Source organism: Columba livia, chromosome 29 (genome assembly GCF_036013475.1).
Source record: "Columba livia isolate bColLiv1 breed racing homer chromosome 29, bColLiv1.pat.W.v2, whole genome shotgun sequence".
NCBI lineage: Eukaryota > Metazoa > Chordata > Aves > Columbiformes > Columbidae > Columba > Columba livia.
The window spans coordinates 674,778-699,658 of NC_088630.1; the positions used below are offsets into that span (position 1 = coordinate 674,778).

Sequence of the window (24,881 nt, forward strand, 5' to 3'; positions counted from 1 at the left end):
TGGGACAGTGTGGGACACAGGGACTGCACAGGAGAGTGGGGGACAATGGGGACAGTGTGGGACACCGAGGGACAGTGTGGGACACCGAGGGACTGCACAGGAGAGTGGGGGACAGCGTGGGGACAATGGGGACAGTGTGGGACACTGAGGGACAGCGTGAGATAGAGAGGGGACAGTGTGGGATGAGTGCGGAAAGTTTATCGATAGTGGGGGGGACAGCCTGGGGTGGATGGGGACAGTGTGGGACACTGGGGGACAGCCTGGGATGGGGAGGGGACACACACATAGCATTAGGACCGTGGGGTACAGGTGGGACAGTGGGGTGCAGCATGGGGACAGCAGGTGACAGCAGGGGACAGCCTGGGGGTAGGAGCTGGGCTGGGGGCACAGGAGGGGCACTGGGGGACAGCCTGGGGACATGGGGGACAGCCTGGGGACAGCCCTGGGGGACGGGGGGGACAAGCTGGGGACACCAGGGAACACCCCAAGGGCCCTTGGGGACACCAGGGCATCTCCTGGGAATCCTGGGGCACATCCTGGGGACCCTGGGGACACCCTGGGGACACCAGGAGACACCCTGGGGACACCTGGGCACTGCTGGGGGCCCTGGGCCACCTCCTGGGGACACTGAGATGCACCCTGGGGACACCCGGGGACTCTGGGGACACCTGGGGACACCTGGGGCACATCCTGGGGACACTGAGATTCACCCTGGGGACCCCTGGGGACACCTGGGGACCCTGGGGACACCTGGGGCACCTCCTGAGGACACGGAGGTGCACCCTGGGGACACCTGAGGATGCTGGGGCACCTCTTGGGGACACTGAGGTACCTCTTGGGGACCCTGGGGCACCTCTTGGGGACCTGAGGTGCACCCTCGGGACACCTGGGGACCCTGAGGCACCTCCTGGGGACACTGAGGTTACCTCTTGGGGACCCTGGGGACACCTGGGGACCCTGGGGCACCTCTTGGGGACACTGAGGTGCAGCCTGGGGACACGAGCGCCCCCCCAGAGACCTTGGGGACACCGGGGTCACCACCCATGTCCCAGTGGAGCTGCAGAGGCTGCGAGGACACACTGAGTGTCCCCACGAGGTGGGGGGGAGGGGGGACACACCCCCCCCGTGACAGCCCCCAGTGCCACCACTCCCACCCGCCGTGTCCCCGCTGTATCCCCCCCGCAGCCAAAGCAGCACAGGCAGCGCTATCGCGATAGCCCCGGCCCCCCTTGGTCCCGGCAGCTGCTTCTCGGGCAGCGCTATCGCGATAGTCACCTCCCCCCGACCCCCCCCCCCTTGCTGCCGCTTATCACCGACCCCCCACACAGAGGCAGGGACGGGCGCGCTGTCGCGATAATCACCTCCCGCAGCCTCTTTTCTCCCGGCAGCCGCTTTTCCCGCCGCGCTATCGCGATACCCACCGCCCCCCGGCCCTCCCCGGCCCCCTTCTCCCTACAGCACAGCAACCACGGGCAGCACTATCGCGATACTCACCCCCCCAGCCCTCCTTCGCTCCCTTCTCCCCACAGCACAGGCAACTACGGGCAGCGCTATCGCGATACTCACCCAGCCCCGCCCCCTTTTCTCCCGGCAGCCGCTTTTCCCACCGCGCTATCGCGATACCCACCTCCCCCCGGCCCTCCTCCCTACAGCACAGCCAACCACGGGCTGCGCTGTCGCGATAATCACCTCCCCCAGCCTCTTTTCTCCGGGCAGCCACATTTCCCACCGCACTATCGCGATACTCACCCCTCCCGCCCCTTTATCCTCCCAGCAGCCGCATTTCCCACCGCAATATCGCGATACTCACCCCCCCCCTTTTCTCCAGGCAGCCACATTTCCCACCGCGCTATCGCAATAGTCACCCCCCTCCCAGCCCTTTATCCTCTGGGCAGCCGCATTTCCCACCGCACTATCGCGATACCCACCCCCTCCTTTTCTCCAAGCAGTCGCATTTCCCACCGCGCTATCGCAATACTCACCCTTCCCCCTTTTCTCCCGGCAGCCGCATTTCCCACGGCGCTATCGCGATACCCACCCCTCCCCACCCCTTTATCCTCCCGGCAGCCGCATTTCCCACGGCGCTATCGCGATACTCACCCCCCCCGGCCCCCCCTCCCCCGTCCTCCCCCCCCCCCCCCATGCTGTCTCCCCAGCCGAGGCGGGCAGCTGCCTGCAGGACGGGCAGCGCTATCGCGACAAGGACGTGTGGAAGCCGGAGCCGTGCCAGATCTGCGTGTGCGACACGGGGACCGTCCTGTGCGACGAGATCGTGTGCGAGGAGCTGCGGGACTGTCCCAGCCCCGAGATCCCGTTCGGAGAGTGCTGCCCCGTCTGCCCCGCCCGCGCGCCCCCCCGGTCCGCCTCTTGGGTACCCCCCATGTACCACCCGCGCCCCATGGATGGGGGGGGGACATCCATGGGGACACCCCCCCCCACCCCCCCCCGCCCGCCCCTCCCCGCAGGGAAAAGGCAACTGACCCCCCCCCCCACCCCCCCCCCAATCATCCCAAGTTGGAAAAGAATCGGGTTGAAATCACCAAAAATCTTTTAAACCCCCAAATGGCTTCAAAGCCAAAAAGTTTTGGGTTTTTCTCAATGGGTTTGGGGGATGGGGGGGGGTGGATATCCCCTCCCCCCCCGTGATGTTCAACCCCCCCCCAAAACTGTGATAATTCACTTGGAATGATGGAAAAATGACACTGTACCCCCCCATGACCCCAGTTCCCCCAAACCCCTGAAGTTGCCTTTTTTTAACCCTTTTCCTGCCCCCCCCCACCCAGGAGGGGGTGAAGGGTTGAGCCCCCCCCCCCTCAAGCCGCTGAGCGCCGCTTTGCCCCCCGCCCTGCTTTGGGGGAGCCCCCGCGCTCCTGTGCCCCCCACTTTGGCCCCACAGCCCCCCAGGAGCATCACGACCCCGTGTGTGTGTGTGTGTTTCCCCCCCCCAGCCTGTCCCCCCCCCCTCTAATTACTCTGTTTCTTTGGCTTGTTCCAACAGGGCAACCTGGCCCCAAGGTAAGGCTGCTGTGTCCCCCCCCGTCCCAATTCCATGGGCTTTTCCCCCAAAATATAGTGTGTTCTCCCCCAGTCCCAATTTCATGGGGTTTTCGCCCAAAATATGGCGGGGGGGGGCTCAAGGCCTTGGGCATCTGCATAGGGTGAGATGCTCTGGGTTGTCACCTCCTGGGGGGGTTTGTCACTTCTTGGGGGGGTTGTTACCTTGGGGGGGGTGGGAATAAATCTGGGGGAGCTGGGAATAAATCTGGGGGGGTCTAGGGGGGTCTGGGAATAAATCTGGGGGGGTCTAGGGAGGTCTGGGAATAAATCTGGGGGGGTCTAGGGGGGTCTGGGGGTGCCCCCCCCTTGGCTCACCCCGTGTTTTGTCTCACAGGGACAGAAGGGTGAACCTGGTGACATTAAAGATGTAAGTGCTGCAGGTGGGGGGGGGACACCCCCAAAATGGAATGGGGGGGTGTTCTGGGGGGGGGTCCCTCTATAACCCATCTCACCCCACCCTTGTGTCCCCCCCCCCCCGCAGGTCGTAGGACCCCGAGGGCCGCCGGGACCGCAGGTGGGAGCGCGTTTCTCCGGCAAATTGTTGGCATATTTGTGTGGGGGGGTGGGATTTGGGGAGCTGACCCCCCCCTTCCCTCCAGGGACCGGCAGGCGAGCAGGGACAACGAGGCGACCGCGGCGAGAAGGGGGAGAGGGTGAGAGCGTCGCCCCCCCCGGGGGAAAAATCCCCCCCCCCCAGCACCAGCTGCAGAGAACTGACGCACTCACCGCATGGGTGACCCCCGTTCTAATCCCCCCCCAGGGTGCTCCTGGCCCCCGCGGAAGGGATGGAGAACCCGGCACCCCTGGAAATCCTGGCCCCCCCGGCCCCCCCCGGCCCTCCCGGCCCCTCCGGCCTGAGTGGGGTGAGTAGCAGAGGGTTATTTTTGGGGTGAAACGGGGTTTTGGGGGCGGTTGGCGCACTCAGTTCCCCCCCCCCCCGCAGAACTTCGCGGCGCAGATGGCGGGCGGCTTCGACGAGAAGGCCGGAGGCGCGCAGATGGGCGTCATGCAGGGGCCCATGGTGAGGGTGCCCCCCCACCCCCCCACCCCACGTCACCAACACTGGGGACCGTCCCTATTTTGGGGGTCCCCCCCCACTCCTTGTGACACTTGTCTCTATCCACAGGGCCCCATGGGACCCCCGCGGCCCCCCCCGGACCCTCCGGCGCTCCTGTAAGTACCGCCCCCCCCGCCAGGCTTGGGGGGGTCTCTGGGTGTCCACCCCCCCCACCCCGCTGATGTCACCGTGTCCCTTCCAGGGTCCCCAAGGATTTCAAGGCAACCCCGGCGAACCCGGCGAGCCGGCGCTGCTGTGAGTGACCCCGCTGCGCCCCCCCCCGCGGCCTGGGGACACGCCACCCCCACCCCCCCTCACCCACCGCCTCTCTGTCCCCTTTAGGGTCCGATGGGTCCCCGAGGGCCACCAGGACCCCCTGGGAAACCCGGTGACGACGTGAGTGCCCCGGCGAACCCCGCTGAGAACGGGCGGCTCGCTGCCGCAGGGCCCCCCCCGGCCACAGGCCACAGGGTGACCTTATCCCCCCCAACTCATGTCCCCGCAGGGCGAGACCGGCAAACCCGGCAAACCCGGCGAGCGCGGCGCCCCCGGCCCACAGGTAAAGCTGGATCCACCCCCCCACCCGGGATTGTCCCCTCCGTGTCCCTCCTTTGTCCCCAACCAGCTGTCCCCCCTCGCAGGGTGCGCGTGGCTTCCCGGGACACCCGGTCTCCCCGGAGTGAAAGGTCACCGGGTAAGTGTCCCCCCCAGTGCACCCCCAGTGTCCCCATGGCCTGGTGACACAGAGGGTGACACCCCCATCTCACTGTCCCCAGGGCTACCCCGGCTTGGACGGCGCCAAGGGAGAGGCGGGGGCTCCTGGAGCCAAGGTAAGTGGTGGGCGACTGTCCCCACAGTGTCACGGCTGGGGGGTGACTGTCCCCACAGTGTCATGGCTGGGGGGTGACCGTCCCCACGGTGTCACAGCTGGGGGGTGACTGTCCCCATGACGTCCATCTCTCTCCCCGCCACAGGGCGAATCCGGCTCCCCCGGCGAGAACGGCTCCCCCCGGCCCCATGGTGAGTGTGGGCTGGGCTGGGGGAAACTGAGGCACGGGGGGGGTGTTGCCCACCCCCCAGCCCCGGCTGGGCAGCACAGACCTGACCTGTCCCCGTGTCCCCCAGGGTCCCCGCGGGCTGCCCGGAGAGCGAGGACGTCCCGGCCCCCTCCGGCGCTGCGGTGAGTGTGACGCCGCCTGGGTCTTGGTGGCACCCCGGTGACACCCCGGTGGCACCATGGCGGCAGGGGAGGGTGTCCCTTGTCCCACCCCCATGACTCCTGTGTGTCCCCAGGGTGCTCGTGGCAACGATGGCCTCCCCGGCCCCGCTGGACCCCCCGTGAGTAAAGAGCCACTTGTCCCCTTCCTGGGCTGCTGGACCCCTGTGTCACCCTATGGGGGACAGTGGGGACCCCCCAAAACCCTGGGGAGGCCCTCACGCTCTTCTCGCCCCCCCCAGGGACCTGTCGGCCCGGCCGGAGCCCCCGGCTTCCCCGGTGCCCCCCGGCTCAAAGGTAAAGGGGACGGGGCTGCTCCCGGTGAGGGAAACTGAGGCACGGCTCCGGCTGCCCCCCCCCTCACCCCGTTGTTCCTCCCCCAGGGTGAAGCGGGTCCCACCGGCGCTCGCGGTCCCGAGGGTGCCCAGGGACCCCGTGGTGAATCCGGCACCCCCGGCTCTCCTGGCCCCGCCGGTGCCCCCGTAAGTGCCGTCACTCGCTGTGTCCCCCCCGTAGTGGTTTGTCCCCACGTGTCCCCTGGCCCGGGAGCCACGGGGAAGGGGCCGATCCTGCGAGGGGTGGGGGGGAAGGGGTCGTTCTCTGCTTGGGGAAACTGAGGCCCAGGGGCAGAGCCGGGCTCAGCGGCGTCTGGTTTTAGGGTAACCCAGGGACTGACGGCATCCCCGGCGCAAAGGGATCAGCGGTGAGTACGGCTGGGGACGGGGACGGGGTGTCCTGGGGCCCTGGGGGGCTGGGGAGGGGTCTGGTCCTGAGCGGGAGGTGTGGGGACACTTGGGGGTCATGGGGGACACGAGGATGTGGGAGGATGCTGGGGAATCGGAGGATGCTGGGGGACATGGGGACACTGGGGGACATGGGGATGTGGAAGGGTGCTGGGAACACAGGGACACTGGGGGACGTGGGGACATGGGGGTGTGGTGACATGTGGGGATGCTGGGGGACATTGGGGATGCTGGGGGGTGGACGATACATGTGGGACACAGGTGGGGGACGCTGGGGGGCACTAGGGGCTGCATGTGGGACATGGGGACACTGGGGGGTGTGGGGACACTGGTGGGATGCTGTGGGGACACTGTGGGTGCTCGGAGTGGAGGATGCATGTGGGACACTGGGGGATGCTGGGGGGACACACATGAGGTATTTGGGGATGGGAGGCCGCTGGCAGATGTGGGACGCGGGGGACACTGCTGAGGGAGGCGGGAGGACACCGGGGATGTGGGGGGACACGGGGCTGTGACGGTGGCTGTTCCCACAGGGTGCCCCCGGAATCGCTGGCGCTCCAGGCTTCCCCGGCCCCCGCGGGCCCCCCGGACCCCAGGGAGCCACCGGCCCGCTGGGACCCAAGGGACAAACGGTAAGAGACCCCCGAGCCCCCCGGGATGGGGACCAGGGCCCTGGCCCCGCCCACTCACACATGGCCCCGCCTTCTCTGTCACATGCTCCGCCCTTTCTGCCACAGGCCACGCCCACATCCTCCAAATCTTGGCGGGTTCCCCACTTGGTCACTCTTGGGTGACTCCCAGGTCACCTGGTCCCCAAAGGGGCCATTGGGGATGGGGACAGTGACAGGGCGGGGATGGGATGGGGACAGTGACAGGGCGGGGATGAGACGGTGGGATGGGGACAGTGACAGGGTGGGGATGAGATGGGGACAGTGACAGGGTGGGGATGGGATGGGTGGGATGGGGACAGTGACAGGATGGGGATGAGACGGGTGGGATGGGGACAGAGGTGGGGTTGGGGACAGGGACAGGCAAAAGGACAGAGATGGAGATGAGGATGAGGAAAGAGATGGGGACAGGGATGACAATGGGGACAAAGATGACAATGGGGACAGGCTTGGGGACAAGGATAGGGCTGAGGGTGGGGTCAGGAATGAGGACAGGAGTGGGGGACAGGAATGGGGATGGGGACAGGAATGGGGATGGGGACAGGGATACAGGGATGGGGACAGGGATGGAGATGGGGATAAGAATGGGAATGGGGACACGATGGGGACAGGGATGGGGACACGATGGGGACAGGGATGGAGATGTGAGTGAAGGTGAAGACAAGGCTGGGCTGGGGACAGGGTTGGGGACAGGGGGTAGGGACAATCATGGCCACAGGGCTGGGGCCACAGCCTGGAGAGGCGCCTGGGGACAGGGCCAGCGTGGGGACACCGCGGCCATGTCCCCCCCGTCCCCTCTGTCCGCAGGGAGAACCCGGCATCGCCGGCTTCAAGGGCGAACCGGGACCGAAGGGCGAGACGGTGAGTCCGGGGGGGCACATCCCCCAGCCGGGGGTCCCCGCGGCCCCTCGCTCCCGCCTCGCCGGCGTCTAACGAACCTCTTCCCCTAACGAGGCCCCTCGAGGGGCAGCGTCCCCCCCGGCGGGGGAACAATAGCCGCTGTGTTTGCGTGTCCCCCCCGCGCGGACATTCCCCCCTCGCTTCATTAACCAGCCTCAATGCGCCGGGCCGGACCCCCGCCGCGGCGGCCCCCCCAGCCCCGGCGCCGGCGCCACACGTGGGGTCCCGTCCGGCACCCCAGAGGCCTGGGGGTTATGGGGGGCTGGGAGGGGCACAGGAAGGTCCCCCCCTCCTGGTGACCCCCTTTTCCTCCACAGGGACCCGCGGGACCCCAAGGTGCCCCCGGACCCGCTGGCGAGGAAGGCAAGAGAGGAGCCCGCGGTGAACCCGGTGCTGCCGGCCCCGTGGGGCCACCCGGAGAGAGAGTGTGTGACCCCCCCGATCCCCCAGCGAGGTGCTGCACCCCAAAAACCTTCCCCCCCATTCCAATTCACTCCATCTCCTCTTCCTCCATAGGGCGCCCCTGGCAACCGCGGCTTCCCCGGCCAGGACGGGCTGGCTGGACCCAAGGTGGGACAACGGGGTGACGGGCGGGGGGTCCGGGGGGGGGTGAGCACCCCCCTGAACCCCCAAACTCACCCCCTGCCCCCCCTCCCGCCCCGCACAGGGTGCTCCGGGCGAGCGCGGCCCCGCCGGGCTGGCGGGTCCCAAAGGAGCCACCGGTGACCCCGGGCGCCCCGGAGAGCCCGGCCTGCCCGGAGCCAGGGTGAGACTTTGGGGGGACCCGGGGGTCCCCAACGCGCCGGGGGGGTCGGACAGGGTGGGACACGTGGTGGGACCTGCTGGGGTCAGCGAGGAGGCACTTTGGGGTCTGTTATGGTGCTTTTGGGACCGATACGGTGCTTTTGGGGTTGAAAATATGCTTTTGGGGTTGAGGTGCTTTTGGGGATGGCTAAAGCACTTTTGGGGTCACTAAGGTGCTTTTGGGGCTGGTTAAAGCACTTTTGGGGTCACTAAGGTGCTTTTGGGGCTGGTTAAAGCACTTTTGGGGTCACTAAGGTGCTCTTTGGCATGAAGATGCTCTTTGGGGTTGGTTCAGTCACTCTTTGGTGCTAATTAAGATAGTCTTTGGGATTAGTTAAGATGCAATTTGATGTTAGCAAAGATGCCTCTTGGTGCTAATTAAGATGCTCTTTGGGGTTAGTTAAGACACATTTGGGGCTAGTTAAGATATTCTTTGGTAATTAAGATGCATTTGGGGTCAGCAAAAATGCCGTTTGGGGTTAAGATGCTCTTTGGGGTGAGTAAAGGCGAATTTGGGGGCAGCCACCACGCTCCTGGGGTCCAGCAGCCCCTGGACGGGTGCTCAGTGTCCCCCCACCCTGGGGACCGTCCCCCACATCCCCCCAATTCCTCCCCTCCCCGCAGGGTCTGACCGGCCGCCCCGGCGACGCGGGTCCCCAAGGCAAAGTCGGCCCAACCGTAAGTGACAACGTGCAGGGGGTCGGTTTTGGGGACACACAGCGTTGGGGACACGCGCCTGACACCCCCGTCCCCCCAGGGTGCTCCCGGCGAGGACGGGCGCCCCGGCCCCCCCGGCCCGCAGGGTGCTCGCGGCCAGCCCGGCGTGATGGGTTTCCCTGGTCCCAAAGGCGCTAACGTGAGTATTTGCCTGATTTTGACCCGAATCGGGGCTGGGGTGCGGAGCCCGTCACCGTCACCTCTCTGCTCTCAATAGGGCGAGCCTGGAAAAGCCGGAGAGAAGGGGCTCCCCGGTGCCCCCGGGCTGCGGGTGAGTTGTTTCCCGTCCCTCGCCGCCCCCCAAAATCACAGTTTCTGCAGCCTGCGGGTGGGGAAACTGAGGCACGGGCGCAGCTCAGCACCGGGGGGTTTCTCCTCCATAGGGTCTCCCCGGCAAGGATGGTGAGACAGGAGCTGCCGGCCCCCCCGGACCTGCCGTGAGTGTCGCAGCTGCGTTCGCCCGGGGCAAAACCCCCAAAATGGGGGGTCAGGGGTTGTAGCCCCCCCGGCTCTGGGCAAAGGGCCACGCTGGGTCTGCTGGGGATGGGGCCGCGGTGTTCCCTGGCCTTGTGGTGTTGGGGATTTTGGGGTCCCCTGTGATTCCCGGGGTGGGTGAAGCCTGAACCCCAGGAGGTTTTGGGGTCCTGAACCCCAGGTTTTGGGGTCCTGAACCCCAGGAGGTTTTGGGGTCCTGAACCCCAGGTTTTGGGGTCCCTCACCACCATCCTCCCCACAGGGTCCTGCAGGTGAGAGGGGAGAACAAGGAGCCCCCGGTCCCTCCGGCTTCCAGGTGAGCACATGGAACTGGGTTTTGGGGTGACACTCACAGGTGACCCCAAGCCCCCGTCCCTGGGGGTCCCGCTGCTGTCCCTGATGTCACTGCTGTCCCTGATGCCACTGCTGTCCCTAATGCCACTTCTGTCCCCTCCCAGGGGCTGCCCGGGCCACCAGGTCCCCCTGGCGAGAGCGGCAAACCCGGAGATCAGGTGAGCCCCCATTTTTCCCTCTCCCCCGTGTCCCTCTGGCTGCAAAGGGGGGGTCAGGACCCCCGGCAGCCCCTGGGACTGACCCCCGACTCTTTTTCTCCCACCACAGGGTGTTCCTGGAGAAGCCGGTGCCCCCGGTCTCGTTGGTCCCAGAGTGAGTGTCACCCGTCCTCCCGGCTGGGGACAGACACCTCTCCCCATCCCACGGGGCGTTTAGGGGGGCGCGAGGGGGTCACTGGCACCCCCAGTCCCTCTATGGTGGCGCGGGATGGATGGTCCGCCCCCCACCCCTGGGGACACCCACGCAAAGGCCGTTGTCACCCTCACCACGGCCTGGTGGCCCGTTCCTAACGCCGCGTCCCCCCCCGGCGCAGGGCGAACGCGGTTTCCCCGGCGAACGCGGCTCCCCCGGCGCACAAGGGCTGCAAGGTCCCCGCGGGCTCCCCGGCACGCCGGGCACCGACGGACCCAAGGTGGGTGACAACGAGGGGACAAAGCTCGGTGCTGTGACATGGGGGGGTGTCTGTGCGTTGGGGGGTTGGCACCCCGGTAACATTTGCTCTGTTTTAGGGTGCAACCGGCCCAGCCGGCCCCACCGGCGCCCAGGGCCCCCCAGGGCTGCAGGGGATGCCGGGCGAGAGAGGAGCCGCCGGCATCGCCGGCCCCAAGGGTGACAGGGTAAGTGGCGGGTGACACGGTGACAGAGGCGTCCCGAGTGGCGCCAGGTCTCAGTTCGGCTCACGCCGCCTCCGTCTCGCCCCCCAGGGAGACGTCGGAGAGAAGGGTCCCGAGGGAGCCCCCGGCAAGGACGGCGCACGCGTAAGTGGGACGGGGACGCGGCGGGAGCGGGGGACGCGGGGGACGCCCCGGTGGCTTTGTCATCATCTGTGTCTCCTCCGCAGGGTCTCACGGGTCCCATCGGTCCCCCCGGCCCCGCTGGCCCCAACGGCGAGAAGGTGAGAGCCCGGGCGGCCCCTCGGCTGCTCCCCACCCTGAAATAATCCATCCCCCCAAAACCTCCCCATCCTTTCTTTTCCAGGGTGAATCCGGCCCCCCTGGTCCATCCGGTGCTGCCGGTGCCCGCGGTGCCCCGGTAAGTGCCACCACCCCCCTGTGCCCCCCAGTGCTGGCAGCGCCATCGCTGCCCTTGCTCCTGAGTCCCCCCCCAACTGAACCCGTGTCCCCCGCAGGGCGAGCGCGGTGAGCCCGGCGCCCCCGGTCCCGCCGGATTTGCCGGCCCCCCGGTGAGTATTTGGCTCCGTTCCCCCCGCCCCGAGTCCAGCATCGGTTCAACCCACTCACGGCGGCACTTCCCCCCCCCAGGGTGCCGATGGGCAACCCGGTGCCAAAGGCGAGCAAGGAGAACCCGGGCAGAAGGGCGATGCCGGCGCTCCCGGTCCCCAAGGTCCCTCCGGCGCACCGGGCCCGCAGGTGGGTACAGCAGAGACCCCCCAAAACGGGGGGGAGAACCCACAGGTGCCCCCACCCCCAGGAAATTTAGAGCAGGCACGTTGTACCCCCCCCGCCAAACATGTTTCTAACCTGTTTCCTTCCTCTGCCAGGGTCCAACGGGTGTAACTGGTCCCAAAGGAGCCCGGGGTGCTCAGGGCCCCCCTGTGAGTATGGGGGGTGGATTTGGGGGGCGGGTGCTGGGGGGGCAGCGCCTGAGCTGATTTTTCTCCTCCCCAGGGAGCCACTGGATTCCCCGGCGCCGCCGGCCGCGTGGGACCACCCGGCCCTAATGTGAGTCTGGGGGCAACTGGGATCACGGGGGGGCAACTGGGATCACTGGGGAGCAACTGGGATCACTGAGGGGGCGACTGGGATCACGGGGGGGCGACTGGGATCACTGGGGGGGCAACTGGGATCACTGGGGGGGCAACTGGGATCACTGGGGAGGCAACTGGGATCAATGGGGGGTCACCAGGATCACTGTGGGGATCCAGGATCCGACCCAGAGGCCCCAGCGGTGCCGGGATGCGGGTGATGAAGGCGGAAAAGCCACTTGTTTGCACTAATTGTGTCTCGTCCCAACCAGGGTAACCCGGGCCCCCCCGGCCCCCCCGGCTCGGCTGGCAAAGACGGTCCCAAGGGCGCTCGCGGCGACGCCGGCCTCCCGGGCCGTGCCGGTGACCCCGGTCTCCAAGGCCCTGCCGGTCCCCCCGGCGAGAAAGGCGAACCTGGCGAGGACGGCCCTCCGGTACAATATCTGGGGCCCCCCCCCATCACTGGGTGCTGTGCCACCACCCCGCCGCCTCTGAACCCCCACGCTGTGTCCCCGCAGGGTCCGGACGGTCCCCCCGGTCCCCAAGGTTTGGCAGGACAGCGCGGCATCGTCGGGCTGCCCGGCCAGCGCGGCGAGAGAGGCTTCCCCGGGCTGCCGGGGCCGTCGGTGAGTCGTCACCCCCATGGTGGCATCGTCCCCCCCAAGAGCCAAGGGGGAGGCCGAGTGCGGCTCTCCCAAGCTCGGCGCCCCACGTTTGGGTGCTTTGGAGCCCGTGCGGCAGCTCAGGCTGCAGAAGCCCCGGGGGGATGCAATGAGTTGGCCACGGAGGCACCAGCACCCTTGGGTGCAGCTCGAGCACCCCAGGGACCCCAATGTGGGGGTTGGCAAAGCCACCAGGACTCGCCGGTGCCATCGGGGCCGGGCAGAGGGGTCCGGTGGCCCCAGACCGCGGCGCTCGCTGGGGACGGGCGGCGCGGGGATCCCTCCTGCTCGCCCGCCTCGTCTCACGGCTTTTCCCCCTTTTTCAGGGCGAACCTGGGAAACAAGGAGCACCCGGCTCCGCCGGCGACCGCGGCCCCCCCGGCCCCGTGGGCCCCCCCGGTTTGACGGGTCCTGCTGGCGAACCCGGGCGCGAGGTAGGATCACCCCAGCATCACCGCCCGCACCGTACCCCAGCTCCTGGCGATCGCCGGCGCCTTTTCACCCCGTTTTTGCCTTTGAAAACTTAACTTCCCCTCTTTTTCCGCCAGGGTAACCCCGGCGCGGACGGCCCCCCCGGCAGAGACGGCGCAGCCGGCGTGAAGGTGAGTTTGTCCCCGCGACGCGCGGCCCGGCCGCAGATCCCGCGGTTCTGAGCGTTATCCCCTTGTCCCGGCACAGGGCGATCGCGGCGAGACGGGTCCCGTGGGCGCCCCCGGCGCTCCCGGTGCCCCCGGCGCCCCCGGCCCCGTGGGTCCCACCGGCAAACAAGGAGACAGAGGCGAGACGGTGAGTGCGGGCGGGAAACGGCTCGTTGGGCAATTAGCTACTCGGAGTAATTGGGAGAGCCAAGCGGGTCCCTTAGCGCCTCTGAGCATCTTCCCGAGGACCCGTCCAGTCCACAGAACCATTTGGGTTGGAAAGGACCCTTAAGATCATCAAGGCCAAGCGCTAAGGACCGCGACATCCAGCTGATCTCGACAGCAAACGGTGGCTTCTGTCCGGAAAGCTTCAATAACACCCCCCAAATTCAAGTTCAGCGCTAGCGCGCCCACTCGTGTGAGACTTTCGAGCCCCTATGACGCAGAGTATTTAAATCGCTTTTAACTTCACGATGCCGAGAACATTTAGAAGTGTATTAATTAATATGGACTTCAGCAGAGGTGAAACTGCTGCATTTATCCGCATTCAAGCCGGAATTAAAGAAATTAGTGAAAGAAAGGGGACTAATAGGGAGCTGGAGCTAACAGCCTAATCCCGATGCGGGGATTAAGCCGGGGTTTATTTTGTGCAATGCTCTCGTGCTGTTGTTATGAATGAAATGAAGCGGTGAAAGCGGGTTCACCCCGGGCCCTTTTCTCTCCGCAGGGCGCACAGGGTCCCATGGGTCCCGCCGGCCCCGCCGGCGCTCGCGGAATGCCGGTGAGTGACACCGCGGTGCCACGGGTGCCACGGGGTGCCACGGGTGGGGGCTGCGGCCACCCTGAGCCTCACGCGTCCCCTTGTCCCCTGCCAGGGTCCCCAAGGGCCTCGCGGTGACAAGGGCGAGACCGGAGAGGCTGGAGAGAGGGGGCTGAAGGGTCACCGCGGCTTCACCGGCCTGCAGGGGCTGCCCGGACCACCCGTAAGTGCTGGGCTTGGGGGGCGAGCCCTGAGCCCCGGGGGGGCTGAGCACCCATGGGTGCGGCACCCACCCACCCGCGCTTCCTCTGCAGGGTCCTTCTGGAGACCAAGGTGCTGCTGGGCCCGCGGGTCCCTCGGGTCCCAGGGTAAGTCCTGCCCGTGGGGACGAGAGAGGAGCAGGAGACGCCTCCGTCCTTGTCCCCAGCACCTTCCCCGCCTCCTCGCCGTGAGCTCACCCCCCATTTCGGGGCTCTCTTTAGGGTCCCCCCGGCCCCGTCGGCCCCTCCGGCAAAGACGGTTCCAACGGCATGCCCGGCCCCATCGGCCCCCCCGGCCCCCGCGGGCGGAGCGGCGAACCAGGTCCCGCGGTGAGTGAGAACGCGGCGAGAGGATCACGGAATCAGTTTGGGTGGAAAAGCCCCTCGAGATCATCGATCCAGCTGTTGTCACTAAAATGTCCCTGAGACCCTCGTCTGTTCACCCCCCAGGGACGGCGACCCCAGCACTGCCCTGGGCAGCCTGTTCAATGCCCTTTGGGGCAGAAATCACCCCAAATTTGCCCCCTCAGCCTCCCCGGGTGCAACTTGAGGCCGTTTCCTCTCGTCCTCTCACCCAGGAGCAGAGCCCGACCCCCCCACTCCAACCCCCTTACAAATCACTGTAGAGAGCGAGCAGCTCTCCCCTCGGCCTCCTTTTCTCCAGGATAAACCCCCCAGTTCCCTCAACTGCTCCTCATTATCTTCCTCCTCGTCTTCCTCCCGCAGGGTCCTCCCGGAAACCCAGGTCCCCCCGGTCCTCCCGGTCCCCCCGGCACCGGCATCGACATGTCGGCTTTCGCGGGCCTGGGCCAGCCCGAGAAGGGTCCGGACCCCATCCGGTACATGCGCGCGGACGAGGCGGCCGGCGGGCTGCGGCAGCACGACGTGGAGGTGGACGCCACGCTCAAGGCCCTCAACAACCAGATCGAGAGCATCCGCAGCCCCGAGGGCTCCAAGAAGAACCCGGCCAGGACCTGCCGCGACATCAAGCTTTGCCACCCCGAGTGGAAGAGCGGTGAGCGCCTCGGGCGCCGCGTCCCGCTCTGCCCCAAGGGGAGCGCGACGTCCGCGAGGGTCTTTGCTCCAGCCTCCGAAACCGCGTGTTCTCACACCGGTTCTCCTCCCCGCCGCAGGCGACTACTGGATCGACCCGAACCAAGGCTGCACTTTGGACGCCATCAAAGTTTTCTGCAACATGGAGACGGGCGAGACCTGCGTCTACCCCAACCCCCGGAGCATCCCCAAGAAGAACTGGTGGACCAGCAAGACCAAAGACAAGAAGCACGTGTGGTTCGCAGAGACCATCAACGGCGGGTTCCACGTAAGCGTCCCCCTGGGCCGGCGCCACGTACCGCAACAGGAGGGAGGATTGAGCAGGGGAAGGCAGCGGGGGTTTGGTTGGGCGGTTGGCGCATCCTCCCATGGGTTATTTTGATGGATGTTACACAAACTGGCTACTCCAGGCAACTAGAACTTTGCGCTTTGATTTTTGCAGCCGTCTAGGAGCATAAAGCATGGAAATCCCCCCAAAACGTGCCTGAAAATCAGGGTGTTGCGACACGCACGGGTTCTAACGCCTCTTCCCTCCAGTTTAGCTACGGCGATGAAGACCTGGCTCCCAACACGGCCAACATCCAGATGACCTTCCTGCGCCTGCTCTCCACCGAGGGCTCCCAGAACGTCACTTACCACTGCAAGAACAGCATCGCCTACATGGACGAGGAGACGGGCAACCTGAAGAAGGCCATCCTCATCCAGGGCTCCAACGACGTGGAGATCCGAGCCGAGGGCAACAGCAGGTTCACCTACAGCGTCCTGGAGGACGGCTGCACGGTAAACCCACGGGCGCCTGCGGAGGGAAGACCAGGAGTTGGGGCGCGACACGGGTGGTCGCTGTTGGTTCGGAGATGCTCGAGAGCATCTAAAAACGTCCTTTTTCTCCTCGTTTTCTCCCCAGAAACACACCGGCAAGTGGGGCAAGACAGTCATCGAGTACCGGTCACAGAAGACCTCGCGCCTGCCCATTGTAGATATTGCACCTATGGACATTGGTGGAGCCGAGCAGGAGTTTGGCGTGGACATCGGCCCAGTCTGCTTCTTGTAAAAAGAATGGGTTTATTTGTGTGTTTGGTTGACTGTTGTTGTTTTTTGGTTTTGTTTTGGTTTTTTTTTAAGCCCAGCCCAATACCGTCAAACTAAAACCAAACGCCCCCCGCGTACCTTCCGACCGCTCGTCCGATTCTGCACTGAACGGCCGCGACGACCCTCGGTTCCCGGCCCCGCGTCGGGGCCCGCGCGGCCGGGCGGGCTGCGAAAGAGAACAACCACCGTCTTATTTATTTATCCATTCTCTTCCCGTAAGACCTGTTCTATTTCTATTTAAGGTCAGGGGGAGGTGGGAATGTAAGTGGCAGGTCCGATGGCCAAAGGGACCTCGCAAATCCGGGTACCACGAATCCCCTCCCATCCCGTCCCCCCCCCCCCCCCGTTAGCAGGAACGTATCGTACGGAAAACAAAAACCCGACAAAAATGGTGCTATTCTTGTAAAACGAGTCTGTATTTTTTAACATCAGTTGATATAAAAAGAGAAAAAAAATACTTTTGGTGGAAAGCGCGAGTGGCTGCGGGTGTTTGTGTCGCCCGGCGGAGGGGCGGCCGCGCCGTCCCGCCCACGCCAAAGGGGGCTTGGGCTCCCTTTCCCACTTCTCTGAGGCTGCATCACGCTATGGGAAAAATAGAACAAAAATAACCCCCCGAAAAGGCAAAATAAAGGGAGGGGAAAGCATTTGAAATGATAAACTGAGGAGTGCGGTCTGGATGAGCGGGTGGTGAGGTGGACGTGAACGCCTGAAGGGAAGAAGCCAGAGAGTCGTGGTCAATGGGCAGAGCCCAGGTGAGGCCTGTACCCAGTGCAGTGCCCCAGGGGCAGTGCTGGGGCGGGGATTATTCAATGTATTCATCAATGATTTGGACAAGGGAATAGAGTGACTGTCACCCAGTTTGCTGGTGACACCAAGCTGGGAGGAGTGGTGACACTGGAAGCTGTGCTGCCATCAGAGACCTGGACAGGCTGGAGAGCTGGGCGGGAACAATTTAATGAAATAGAACAAGTGTAGAGTCTTGAATCTGGGCAGAACAACCCCAGGTTCAGTGTAAGTTGGGAATGAGCTGTTGGAGCGGTGAAAAGGGAGCTGGGGGTCCTGGGGACAGCAGGGTGACCATGAGCCAGCACTGGCCCTTGTGGCCAGGAAGCCAATGGGACCTGGGGTGGGTTAGAAGGGGGGGTCAGTAGGTCAGAGAGTTCTCCTGCCCCTCTGCTCTGCCCCTGTAAACAGGTTTTAGTTTGGATACTATCAGGATATACTTGGCAAACATATATATGTATAAATATATAATATACACAGCCATAGCACCCTGAGAATGCCCCATCTCATCTGATCTGGGAAGCTAAGCAGGGTCGGGCCCGGTCAGTACTTGGATGGGAGACCAGCTGGGAATCCCGGGTGCTGTGGGCTGAGCCAGCACTGGCCCTTGTGGCCAGGAAGCCAATGGGACCTGGGGTGGGTTAGAAGGGGGTGGTCAGTAGGTCAGAGAGGTTCTCCTGCCCCTCTGCTCTGCCCTGGGGAGACCACACCTGGAATATTGTGTCCAGTTGTGGCCCCTCAGTTCCAGCAGGACAGGGAACTGCTGCAGAGAGTCCAGCGCAGCCACCAAGATGCTGGAGGGAGTGGAGCATCTCCCGTGTGAGGAAAGGCTGAGGGAGCTGGGGCTCTGGAGCTGGACAAGAGGAGACTGAGGGGGGACTCATTCCTGGGGATCAAGATGGAAAGGGGGAGTGTCAGGAGGATGGAGCCAGGCTCTTCTGGTGACAACCAGTGACAGGACAAGGGGCAGTGGGTGCAAACTGGAACACAGGAGGTTCCGCTTAAATATGAGCAGAAACTTGTTCCTGGTGAGGGTGGCAGAGCCTGGCCCAGGCTGCCCAGGGGGTTGTGGAGTCTCCTTCTGTGCAGACATTCCAACCCGCCTGGTTCCTGTGTAACCTCATCTGGGTGTTCCTGCTCCATGGGGGGATTGCACTGGATGAGCTTTCCAGGTCCCTTCAACCCCCGACACTCTGGGATTCTGTGGGAATTGAGGCGAGCGCTGGGGGCCCCAGTTAAACCAGTAAAACCAGTGGGGAGGGGGATGCTGAGCCCAGTCCTGCAGATCAGCACATCCAGGGCCGGGATTAAAAATACCTTTGAAAGCGCTGCTTTGGGGCCCTGGTCTGCGGTTGAGACGCTCACAGCGGGTCCTGCAGCAGCAGCCGCAGCGTCGGGGCTGGAAAAGAGACCAACAGACATTGGCAGGGGCGATTCATTAGAAAGGATTAGGAAGGGTTTACAAACTCCAACACCAAAGCGCTTTGCCACACGCCCCGCGGGGCAGCGCTAATTACGAGAAACTCCGTTCCACCCAGCGGCGGGTTTAGGAACCCCCCAAATGATGAATGTGGGGAGCAGGAGGGTGTGGAGCACCCAAGAGGCCAAATGGGGCAGAACCGGGTGCTGCGAGGGGGGAAATTCAGGAAACAAAGAGCAAAGGTTGATTTCCTCATTCTCCGTGGAAAGGAAAGTTCAACTCATCATAAATCGGGGGTTTGGGACGTGGCGTGAGGAGCTCGTGACCGTGGCGTGTGACAGTCGGTCCGGGTGGGGACTCCGGTCACCGCTTGAATTTATTGGCCTTTTGCCCCAAAAATCACGGGTAAGAGCAGGAACCGATGAGCAAAACGCGGCACAGCCCCCGTCCCAGCGCACGGGAGAAGGGCCGGGGAGGACGTGGTGCACACACACAAAGCTGGGCTTTAACAAGCAGAACTCGGGTCTAGAGACCCCGCGAGATGCAAACGCTAGTTCGGGGTGTTTTTAAAAGAAAGTTGGGTTTTTATTTCACACTCGCACAAAATGAAGCATCTTTTAGTGCCAAAACCAGGGGGTGTTCGCATCCCCCTGCTTGCACACACACGGGAAGGTGGAGGTGAAGCCAAAAGGACGCGGGGGCAGCCGGAGCCACCAAATTCCGCAGGAAACCTCCGAAAGTGCCGCAGCGGAATGAAACGCGGGAGCCGCAGCGGGCGCCGGTGCCACAGCGCGTTACCAGCACCACAGCGCGTTACCAGCGCCACAGCGCGTTACCAGCGCCACAGCGCGTTACCAGCGCAGCCGGCTCCTGCCGGACCAGCCTTCGAAACGCGCAGTTACAGAGAAAACACAGCGCAAATTGGCACTTGTTGCAGAAGGCAAAGTGACAACGAGCTACAGGGTTCCTGGTGTCGAACAGCGAGACCCCGCGGGTGCCGAACGGGGGACGTGAAGGTTCCCAAGGAGGGGACACGGAGGTTCTGGGAGCAGCGGGGAGGTGGAAATGACCCGGATCCCTCGTGTTGTGCCGCGTTACTGATGCCGGCTTCACCAAACCCGCGTGTTTTGGCGCCGGTTTGCTGGAGGTGGTGAACAAAATCTGTGCAAACACAGGGGGTTTCAGTCCTTCACCTCCTCCCAGTGCAAGTTACAGGCAGAAGCCTCATCTGTGCGTTCCGCAGAGAAACATCCCTTTTTACACCCTATCCGTGCGTTCCACAGACAAATATCCCTTTTCATGCCCTATCTGTGTGTTCCTTATGGAGAAATGTCCCTCTTTATCAAGCCCCGCGTTGAAACACGCCAGGGATGCACAAAACCGGAGTAAATTACCCGCACAGACCTGGTTTACCCGGGACGGCGTAACACGGCGTTCGGCTTCAAAACAACTCTAAGAGTCAACTCGAAACCCTTGGGATCCTCAGACCCCAAAGCGTGATGCTGGAGAGTCTGTTTTCCCCACCAAACGCTGGTTTTGGGAACCAAAGGGGAATTTAAGCCCTGAGTTTGGGAAGGGACCCGCACGTGAGCGACACCCCGAGCGGGTTCGGCGGACGGCGCGGCCCAAACCGCACGGGGAACGGGGCAAAAAGGGCCCCGGAGCTTTGGAATGTCCCCCTCGCCATCACGCCGCTTCCATTGGAAAGCGCCGGTCCCTCCGAGGACGCCGCGTGCGCCACCGGCCGCCCCCGGGAAACACGGGCTGCGCCTCAGGGCTCGACCGCGGCGCCAGGGAGCGACGGGGCCGCGCGTCCGGCGCCGCCGTGGAGTTGGTGCTGCAGTCCACGTAGTGGTACGTCTCCAACGAGCTCTGCGTGGCGTGGCCGATGTACGAGAGCTTCACCGACGTCCTGGCGGGGGGAGAGCGGGTTAGTGGGGACGGGACCGGCGCGGCGGGTCCTCCACCCAAACCAAACCCCCAGGGGGCTTGACGCTCGTCACGGATCATCTTCCCCCTCGAAAGCTGCGGGTTCTCGGGCTTTGCTCACAGCAGAGTGGGCGAGCGCAGCCCACGTGGAAACTCAGCTGGTGTCACCTCAGCCCCGCCTGACACTTCACCCAACCCGGATTAAAAGCTGACGTGGCGGAGCAGGCGCCAAATCTTCGCGTCCCCTCGTGTCCCTTTAGAGCAAATAAGCACCCACCTCATGAAGATCACGATGTTGTGGACCTTCACCTTGGGAAACGTGCAAAAGAAGCTGGAAGAGACCAAGAGAAGAACGGGGTCGGCGGCGGCCGCGCGGGGTTGCGGAGGCGCTTGTTTCTCGGTATTTTGTGAGGGTGTTTTCCCTCCGGTGGTAAAACAACCCCAGACACGGGCCAAGAACCGCGTCACGACATCCCGACAAAGCGGCCTTTTGAGTAATTTCTAGCAAACTGCTCCTTTCCAGGAAGCGAACAGAGAATATGTCACTTCCAGAGCAAATTCTACTTAAAGCCGCTTAACCCACCCTCCCCAAGCTGTACACAAAGAGTAGTAAATCCTTACTACACGTAGGAGAAGGGTCCACCCAGCTCCGCCTTCACAGTGAAATTCACCTGCGGAAGAGAACAGAAAACCACGTTCACACGCAGTTTCGCTCGCTCGAATCCACTTCTTTTGGGGTATTCGCCACCTCCCGTTTCCTTCCAGCTGGGGGGCACAGAGCACAGGCCACTTGGGCCACGAGGATGTTTTGCCGAGCGAAGATTTAAGGTACAAATAGATTATATTCCCACGAGAGGGGTTGGAATCAAATCATCTTTAACGTCCCCCCGAGCCAAATAATCCTCTGACTCTACCATCCAGGTAACTGGCAAACCGCCCGGGTTTCGGACCGGGTTTGGTGATGGTTACAGGGGAAGGTAACTACCAGCTTGTCGCTGAGCGGCTGGATGCTGGAGACGCTGCTGATCTGCTGGGTCCCCACCACCGTGTTCATGTACTGCACCTGGCTCGCCAGGCTGGTCACCGTCACCGAGTAGAAGTTGGAGTTTTTGACGCGTAACGTGGCCTGGATGGAGAGAAGGGGGAAAACGTGAGCGGCAGCGACCTTCCCGGCAACTGGGCACGGAGTTTACTCCATTGGGAACACAGAGACACGACAACGTTACCGTGATCGCGAGAATGACGACGGAGTTCTTCTTGTCGAACCAAACCTGAACCACTTTAATACCGTCATCGTCCACCAAGACGGAGCGTGGGAAGAGGAAGAAAACCACCAGCCCCGAGAGCAGGAGGCAGAGCAGGACGGACAGCAGGACGTAGAGCTTCCTGCAAGGGACGGGGTCACCGCTCTCACCCCAAACCCAAACCCACCCCTGCAGCAAACAGCCTCTCCTTGTTCTTCCCTGGAAGGGACACAGACACGCCGCTCTAATGTTTTCAACATCTGAAATTGCTCATAACCGTCACCCGTTAAACGCTTTATTTTTTAGTAACGAGTAGCCAAAGAATCGTTGTTGTCCCCAGAGTGTTTTCACAATGCGGTATTTTTGCTCCTGGTAAGGCAGCTTCTTTCTAGGAGCTCCAGGAAAGGGCACAGGGACGAAAAGTGTGAGTAGGATCATTGTTTCCACGTTCACCCCGCAGCGGGATTCCACGGGAAGCACTTAAACTTACACTTTAAATTGCGTTTGTTGGCGTACTTGGATGAAAACAAACCAAGCAGAGGCCACAGCCCAGGTGAAGCTGCAGCAGTAAATGACAAAAGAGCCCTGTTTGCTCTCTGTAGAATGTAACTCCTCGCTTACTACACACTTACGTTCTCTGCGGACGGAGCCGCTGGTCGCTGTAGGGTATCAGAGCCACCAGCTCGTTTACCTGCTCTGGAAGGCAAAAGGAACGTGTTAATCAATCCTATCCACTTGCGAGGCCGCTGGTGTAAATAAGCAACAGGGGGGTTACGTATTTAGGGGCAGGAGGAGCCGTCACCTGTGGGGATGCAGCCGGTGCCGTGGCAGGTGGGGCAGGTGACGCTGTCCTGGCCTGTGAACTCCACGTATGGGAACTTGGCGATGTCCTCCACGCGGTCCCGGCTGTCGAGCCCGTCCTCACCGCCGTCCCCAGCCTTCGGCCCCCGCCCGGCGGCAGCGCCGCGGCCCGAGGGGGCAAGCAGGGAACCCATGGCAGCGAAGAGCCGTGCGACCTGCGGCAGAGGCGGAAGAGCAGCTCCGGGTCACCCCGCGGGTTCTCACGCTGCTTCTGGCCAACGAGGGAAGCCCGTCCTGAACTGCAGTGGGGAGGGAACAGCCTGTCCCCCCCAGAGACCCATCCGAACCCCCCCAGGGGACCAACTCCATCCTAACCCCACAGAGACACCCCCGGGGACCAGCTCCACCCCGGCTTCCCCCCGAGCCCTAGGGCGCCCCGTGAAAACGAGGGGCACCCCCACAGAGACTGATTTCCACACACACCCCCCAGAACCCAACAACCCCCACAGAGACCCTACACCCCCAAGGCCCCCAAAAGAGACGCATTGCACCCCCACAAAGTGCTGCACCTTCTTAGCACCCTCAACGACGCCCTCCCCACAGGGGCCTACAGCTCCCACATAAACACCCCCACACTGAGACCCTCAGACACCCCCAGAAAAGAACGTTCCATTCAAACACCCCCACAGGGCTGTGCCCCCCAACACCCCCGTGAGAAACACCCCTTCAGAGACACCTCCAAACAGGGGACACCCCCAAAACCCCTCGCAGCCCCTCAGACCCGCCGCAGCTTCACCTTCTCCCGCGCAGCCGCCGTCGCTATGACGACGCGACGAGGCGGGGGGGGGGCGGAGCCATCCCTCGCCCCGCCCACCCCATCAGCGCAGGCGCACAGCGCGCAGGGCGGGACGCAGAGGGGCGGTTTTAGGTGAGCCACGCCCCCTCATTAACGCCCCTCCCAGTCGTTCATTGGGGCGGGGCGATTGGTCACCTCGGGGGCAAACGGGCGGGGTTTACGGGGCACCGCCCCACCACCGTGACGAAACGCCCCGCCCGGGCGCGTCTCGCCTCCAACGCGCATGTGCCGCACCGCCGCGGGGGGCGGTGCCCACGGTCCCGCCCCTTTGGGTGGGGCTGAGGGGCGTGAGCGCAACGCCGCATGCGCCACAGCGAGGCGGGGGGTCGGGGCGGGGAAAAGCGGAGGGGGCGTGGCCAAGGTGCGCATACGCACGCGCGGGGGCGGGGTGGCGGGAGAGCGCGCGCATGCGCGGGGGCGGGAAAATCCAGTGCGGGGGCGCTGGGATCGGCATGGGAGCGGTATGGGGGCACCTGTCCCAGTACGAGACCCTTCCACACCAGTATGAGGGCGCCTGTCCCAGTATGAGCCCCTTCCACACCAGTGCGAGGGCAGAAAAAGCCCCAGTTACCCCATTGGGAAATCAACGTCCAGCCAGCCCTTTCCTCCCGCCACCCCAGCCCCGACAGCTCCGGGCGGGGAACAAGCAGAACCACCGGATTAGCTTCAATATTCATATCACAAACTTGCTACCGCACAAACGCCGCTTTTTCTTTCTTAACGCTGCGATAAACTCGAGAGCTCGGTGGAAAACTGAATTCCTCCCCCTCATCATCACCCAAATCATCAAAAATCAGTTTACGGGAGATATTTCCGCCGTCCGCGGCTGCTCCGGACGGAGGTGCCGACGGAAACTTTCTGGATCGTTTATTCTGGATCATTTCTTTTCTCCTTCCCAGGAGCAAAGTGCCACGAGGGGGAGGCTGCCCCCCCCAGTTGAGCCAATTCTTGGCGGTTTCACCCCGTTTTGCCCCGGAGCCGGCGGGGATGGGGGGGCGAGCCGCACCCCGTGGGGCACACGGGGATTTTGCAACCGCTTCCTAAGAAACCTTCGCTCCCCGGGGATGGAGCAAGAGCTGAGTCACCCCAGGAGCGGGATCGGCCCCGTTACGCGGGCAGCGCTCTGGGGGCACAGCGCTGGGGGGGCACAGCGCTGGGGGGACACTGGTCTGGGGTGTCACAGCATTGGGGGAATCACAGCATTGGGGGGACACTGGTCTGGGGGGGTCACAGCACTGGGAGGGTCACAGCTCTGGGGTGTCACAGCACTGGGGGGGTCACGGCTCTCGGGGATTCACGGCATTGGGGGGACAGTGGTCTGGGGTGTCACCGTTCTGGGGGGTCACAGCATTGGGGGAGTCATAGCATTGGGGGGACACTTGTCTGGGGGGGTCACAGCACTAGGGTTTTCACAGCGTTAGGGGGACACCGGTCTGGGGGACTCACAGTTTTGGGGGTATCACCAGTGTGGG

General features: G+C 64.0%; 2 protein-coding genes and 1 pseudogene across 3 annotated transcripts; 2 read left to right on the plus strand and 1 right to left on the minus strand.

The window, feature by feature from the left end:
- Window positions 1-329: 329 nt before the first annotated feature.
- On the plus strand, window positions 330-16,846 carry LOC102092442 (collagen alpha-1(II) chain). The gene is given in 60 exon segments (XM_065043342.1): window positions 330-342; window positions 1,085-2,371; window positions 2,999-3,015; window positions 3,392-3,424; window positions 3,539-3,571; window positions 3,657-3,710; window positions 3,818-3,883; window positions 3,885-3,920; window positions 4,001-4,078; window positions 4,184-4,195; window positions 4,198-4,230; window positions 4,317-4,373; window positions 4,457-4,510; window positions 4,620-4,673; window positions 4,756-4,774; window positions 4,777-4,808; window positions 4,891-4,944; window positions 5,089-5,121; window positions 5,123-5,134; window positions 5,240-5,278; window positions 5,280-5,294; window positions 5,408-5,452; window positions 5,573-5,614; window positions 5,616-5,627; window positions 5,714-5,812; window positions 5,989-6,033; window positions 6,607-6,705; window positions 7,549-7,602; window positions 7,959-8,066; window positions 8,158-8,211; window positions 8,309-8,407; window positions 9,070-9,123; window positions 9,203-9,301; window positions 9,380-9,433; window positions 9,546-9,599; window positions 9,899-9,952; window positions 10,095-10,148; window positions 10,258-10,302; window positions 10,523-10,621; window positions 10,719-10,826; window positions 10,914-10,967; window positions 11,051-11,104; window positions 11,188-11,241; window positions 11,339-11,392; window positions 11,472-11,579; window positions 11,711-11,764; window positions 11,838-11,891; window positions 12,187-12,348; window positions 12,433-12,540; window positions 12,903-13,010; window positions 13,125-13,178; window positions 13,255-13,362; window positions 13,942-13,995; window positions 14,090-14,197; window positions 14,289-14,342; window positions 14,457-14,564; window positions 14,961-15,249; window positions 15,368-15,555; window positions 15,825-16,067; window positions 16,192-16,846. Coding segments are annotated over 60 exon segments (5,472 nt in total). The 3' UTR covers window positions 16,339-16,846.
- Window positions 16,847-17,631: 785 nt separating this feature from the next.
- On the plus strand, window positions 17,632-17,750 carry LOC135576713 (5S ribosomal RNA; annotated as a pseudogene).
- Window positions 17,751-19,142: 1,392 nt separating this feature from the next.
- Window positions 19,143-23,357, minus strand: TMEM106C (transmembrane protein 106C). Of its 2 annotated transcripts, XM_065043510.1 has the most exons (8): window positions 23,290-23,357; window positions 22,555-22,768; window positions 22,385-22,448; window positions 21,735-21,894; window positions 21,494-21,634; window positions 21,130-21,179; window positions 20,786-20,839; window positions 19,143-20,491 (listed from the first exon to the last, which is right to left on the minus strand). In XM_065043510.1, exons 2-8 carry the CDS (start codon window positions 22,745-22,747, stop codon window positions 20,266-20,268), a joined length of 888 nt encoding a protein of 295 aa, XP_064899582.1. In that variant the 5' UTR covers window positions 22,748-22,768; window positions 23,290-23,357; the 3' UTR covers window positions 19,143-20,265. The 2 variants fall into 2 exon arrangements, with proteins under 2 accessions (XP_064899582.1, XP_064899581.1); XM_065043509.1 differs by having other exon boundaries at window positions 21,494-21,894.
- Between the last annotated feature and the right edge of the window lie 1,524 nt (window positions 23,358-24,881).